The 5,223-nt window shown below is 42.0% G+C and overlaps 1 protein-coding gene across 1 annotated transcript; it reads left to right on the top strand.

Moving 5' to 3' along the window:
* Positions 1-3,097: 3,097 nt before the first annotated feature.
* On the top strand, positions 3,098-4,988 carry LOC107770580 ((S)-8-oxocitronellyl enol synthase CYC2-like). Its single transcript, XM_075256803.1, has one exon. It carries the CDS (start codon positions 3,606-3,608, stop codon positions 4,779-4,781), a length of 1,176 nt encoding a protein of 391 aa, XP_075112904.1. The 5' UTR covers positions 3,098-3,605; the 3' UTR covers positions 4,782-4,988.
* The last annotated feature ends 235 nt before the right edge of the window (positions 4,989-5,223 follow it).

The raw sequence follows: 5,223 nt of genomic DNA, 5'->3' as shown, positions 1-5,223 counted from the left end.
GGTTGTTGGTCAATCATAGTGATCGGGATCTCCGTCGATGGGGCAGACATAATGGTTGTACTGTTCTTTACAGGCGAAATAGCTTCAACTCCTGCCTTAGACCCCGTCAAAGGGAGATCACCTTCTGAACGTACCATGGTCGAAGGAGCCGCTTCAGACTCTACTCGCTGCCTCTTTGACGGCCCCTCTCCTTCTTCAGCATGGGAAGATTCCCCCGTTGGGTAGGTGATATGGGTCAGAATCTCAGGTCGAGGAGCAACCTCCGTGCACAAAGCCACGGCCATAGACTCAACTGAAGTGACCCTCGAAGAAGGTCGGGTAGTATATCCTGAGGCAGGGCGAACAGACGATGTGGGCTGACGAAATGCTAGTGGAGGAGCCCTCGCTCTCCGCACTCTCCCTGGCATCGACGAACGTCATATAAGCAATAAAGTCAAAACAAAAAAGGGGGGGATAGCAGAAAACAAAAATGATATTACTTACCAGTAAGGGGCTTGCGTCCATATTTCTCATAGAAGGACGACCATGTGCAGACCCCTGTCGTATGAGGAAGGATGGCGTTCACCCACTCGCAGATACCGTCAATAGGTGTAGGGGTAGTTTCACGGCTGTAAAAACAAAAACAGTTTAGTACTGCCCAAAACAAAAGCGGTCGGGAATCATTCCGACCAAAAGTATAGAAACTTACGTGCAAAGTTTCATTTCTCAGGGAACCCCATAAAATCCTCCACGAGGTGCTCGGTCTGCACATAAAAGTAATTCTCGTAGAAGCGACAGTTGGCTCTGTCATCCATTTTCACCACCAGACTCTTCGTCCCTCGGTGGCGCATGTGAATCATCGTACCACGAATGAGTTGAGGGGCGAAGATATTGAGCATGTGCTTCAAAGTGATCTCTCGACCAGCAAGCTCCGCGAACTTGAGCAGCATGAGGAACAATTTATACAGGTATGACGAAAGTTGAGCCGGACATACCTCGTAAAAGTGGCAAAAATCTACCACTAAGAGAGTGAGAGGAAGCGTGTACCCAACAATAAAGGGATAGGCATAGATCGCGCAATACCCTGGGCGGTCAAAATGAACTATGTCGTTCCCTACCGTCGGCAGCATTTCGACGTGGTGAGGGATTCCCCACCTAGCCTTCAATTCTGTGATCCCCTCCTCATTCATAACAGAGGAAGTAGGTTCCGGCTCCTCCCCGGCGGGACTGTGGAAATCATTCCATGGTTTCCCAGGGCGAGGCAAGATCTCAGCCGCCGTCGGAACCCCCTCATCTTCCACCACTTCTACCTCTCAATTGGCAAGAACATCGTTTTCTGGCACCGGAGTTGTGGCAGGATGGTCAGTGCGAGAAGGATTACCAGCCATTTGTATCAATTTGATAAAACAAAGTGATAATGAAAAAGAAAGACAAAAGTTCCTAGCTAATCGGAGAAAATCAAAAATCCGAAGTATCAGGAGAAAAGAAGATTTGCAAAGTTCTTTCAAGTAAAAGGAAAGAAGTGTGCCAATTGAATGGTGCTTTCCTTCTACTTATAAGAGACATAGATTTCCCAAGCGCGAAACCCAAGATTCGCCAATCGAAGTTGATAGGGCATGAAACGGTTCAATCCTCCGGGAACGTGTGTCATAATGGCGGTAACCACGAACGATGTTTCAAGTTAAACGATGTTTCGATTCCGAAATGGCCGCAGTGGTCAAGGGCATCGCAAGAGCGTCGTTACTTTACTTGAATATAAAAATTATACCCAAAGGGTAGGTAGTCAGATTTCTCTTAGATGTGTAAAAATCATAATCCGTCTATCAGGCCCGACAAGAGACGACCCCGGCAAATGGAGGGACTAACTGTATTGGTCAAAATCTGACTGCTGCGGTCGACCCAACTTGGATCCCGTCCAAGCGGCGAGATAGTGAAAGACGACATGATTTGTTCCAAACCACTTACTCACAATACCCGCTAAGTCGAAAAATAGTACTCAGAGAACGACGAAAACAGACATGGTATGAAGGTGCATTGACCCGAGAACATATCAAGGATTCCATAATTATATATAGGGAGGGAACCTTCCTAGAATGGGAGGCGTTTTCCTCTTTTTCCTCTCCTGTGTAATCTTCTCGGCAAGAAGGAAGAAAAAACAAATATTTCCATCGATTGATGAGAGAAGAAATGAAAAAACATCTATAAGATTGATCACCCCTATTTTATCTGATGCATCATTTTCTGATTTGTTTATAGATCTGGAGTTTATTATGCTTGATTAAGATTTACCTCTTCATCTTCTTTAATTGATTTAATCAAAAATATTTCAATATTTTTTGGTCAAACATATATACTGCTAGTCTGCTAGTATTTTGTCTATTCAGTTTACAAAAATATCTTCCTGTTATACACTTTCCTTTACTATGATTAGAGGGACTCCCTTACGTTACATATCTGGCCCCCAAAATGTCAGACCAACATTTATCTATGGAGGATTAATTCGTTAAGTTTGTTAATTAGGACATTTAACCCAACAAATCCCAGGCTACACAATTACGCCTCATAATATGTGTATAAACATGCCTCCGACTATAAACTAGGAAGAAAAGTCCTATATAGTGATTCATATATACTGCATTCGACCTCTGGTGCAACTTAGATGGTAATGGAAAGTTCATGTAATGCTGAAGTGTCTTGTTGATGAAGTCTTAAACTATTATGAGAGCAACCAAAATGTTGGCCTGGTCATTGGAGTTCACATGCACACACACCTTGTCACCCAACACCTATGTCTTGGTGCAATAAATTGTTGTTATTGGGGTGCGACTAGCTCTTGAATAGTACTCCCTCCGGTCCATTTTAAGTGATTTTTGGCTATTTTCACACTTATTAAGGAATTCATCTTTTAGCATTAATCAATAATAAAATTGACCATATTAACTTTAATTTGCTAATTGAATATATAACAAACAACTGTTAGGCTCTTTACTCCAAGACCAACTTTGGAAAAAAGATGTTAATTACTTGATATCTGGAAAAAAAAAAACAGATATTGTGGACCACAAAAAAAAGCCAAAAAATTACTTAAAGTAGAAGGAAGGACTTAAAGTGGAAGGAAGGGAGTACTCATTTGGGGTGAACGGATAGATCAGTAACCATGACAGGAGTATTATTTCTTATGTCCAATCAACGAAATGTCATAGGGCTTAAGTTCTTAACATATACATGTCATTGATTAATTCTATTCATTCATTTTCTTTTTCTATAAGACGGTGATGAGAAAACATAATAGGTGTGCATCACGGCCTAGTAATCATAGTTTTCACTCTGAGCAATTAGTATTAGAATACAGAGGCTAAGAACAACGCCAACCAATTCCACTTTGAGGTCAGATTAAATGAAATTATTCATACTTCACCATTCCATTGAAACGTCTCTGTTGCGCCTCCTACAGATTTTTGCAATCAGCTAGCGCACTTCTCAGAATGAACTGGTGGTGGTCAAGATCTACCAATACTACACAGGCAAGTACAAATTTGCTAGATTATTTCCCAAAAAAACAATATGTTTGAATTTCCTTCTGCTATTACTATAGTTTGGGTAGTATTTAAATTTTCTCAAACAAAATGCATGCAAAAACTTTTGGTTCACAGCAAAATGTTGACTATTATGAAACAACAAATCATGAGAGCAACCAAAATGTTGGCCTGGTCATTGGAGTCACCGGCGTGGTTGGCAACAGCTTGGCCGAAACACTCTCTTCCACTGACAGCCGGGGCGGTCCGTGGAAGGTCTATGGTGTGGCACGACGGGAGACACCAGTCCGGAATGCTAAAGTCACATATATTCAGTGCGATGTCTCTGTGGCAACTGACACTCAAGCCAAGTTATCGACCCTGGAAGATGTGACACACATCTTCTGGGTGACTTCGGCTTTTGACCTTTCTATGGCCAAACACTGCGAAATTAATGCAACCATGCTTCACAATGTCCTCAATGCAATCATCTCAAATGCACCAAATTTGCGCCACATCTGTCTCCAGACAGGCGCGATGCACTATATGGGGATACATAGATCAGTTGATGGGAAAATTCATACTATTTCCCATGATCCACCTTTCACTGAAGAGATGGAAAGGTTGGAAAATATTCACAACTTTTATTACACGTTAGAAGATGTACTGCTTGACGAGATCTCCAGAAAACCAAGTATAACATGGTCCGTCCACAGGCCAGATCTGATTTTCGGATTTTCACCTCATAGCACATTGAACATTGTTGGAACGCTTTGTGTGTATGCAACAATATGCAAATACGAACGCGTTCCACTGACGTTTCCAGGGACAAAAGTCCGTTGGGATAGTTACTCTAACGCATCAGACGCTGATTTGGTGGCAGAGCATCAAATTTGGGCTGCACTCTGCCCGCGGGCGCAGAACAAAGCATTCAATATTACCAACGGCGATGTGTTCAAATGGAAGCATTTGTGGAAGGTGTTGGCTGAACAGATTGGAGTAGAATATGTGGGATTCAACGAGACCGAGAAGCATATTTGCTTGGCTGAGATGATGAAAGATAAGGGGCATGTGTGGGATAAGATTGTGAGAGACAATAACTTGGTTTCCACCACGTTAGAAGAGGTTGGCTTATGGCAATTTGCAGATATGATACTGGCTGGAGGGAGTAATAGGTTGAGCAGCATAAATCGCAGCAAAGAGCATGGTTTTATGGGCTTCAGGAATTCCACCAATTCCTTCATTTTCTGGATACAAAAGGCAAAAGATAATAGATTAATTCCTTGAACATTGTATCTTCACTTTAGCATTTAATAAGGTTATCTTACCTTGTTAGTTAATTTATTTAGGGAAAATCTTTGTAATCAGAATTGGGGTGGCCGGTATACCTATCACTTCAATTCTTTGTTTACTTCAACCCCTCCACCGGTTGCTCCCACGTCAGTGTTTACATTTCAAAGTCTACGAAATGAAATTATACAAATTGCATTGGAATAAAATATAAAGCTAATTCTAATACTTATAAGGCTCTCTTCCATGTCAATGGAGAAGTTGGTCTCCTATCACGACTAATTATAAGTTCTAGATTCCTCAATTTTTTCCTCTTCTTGTTCTGAAATGAAGTTGTGTACGGGTAAAATCGGGGGGCAAAGTCTTCCCCGATTCCCCGACAAGAGAACGAAGGGGAAGCACGGATCGACATGATTATAATCGAGGTCAGAAACCTCTC

Source organism: Nicotiana tabacum, chromosome 7 (assembly GCF_000715075.1).
Source record: "Nicotiana tabacum cultivar K326 chromosome 7, ASM71507v2, whole genome shotgun sequence".
NCBI lineage: Eukaryota > Viridiplantae > Streptophyta > Magnoliopsida > Solanales > Solanaceae > Nicotiana > Nicotiana tabacum.
This window is presented reverse-complemented; position numbering and strand designations above follow the sequence as displayed.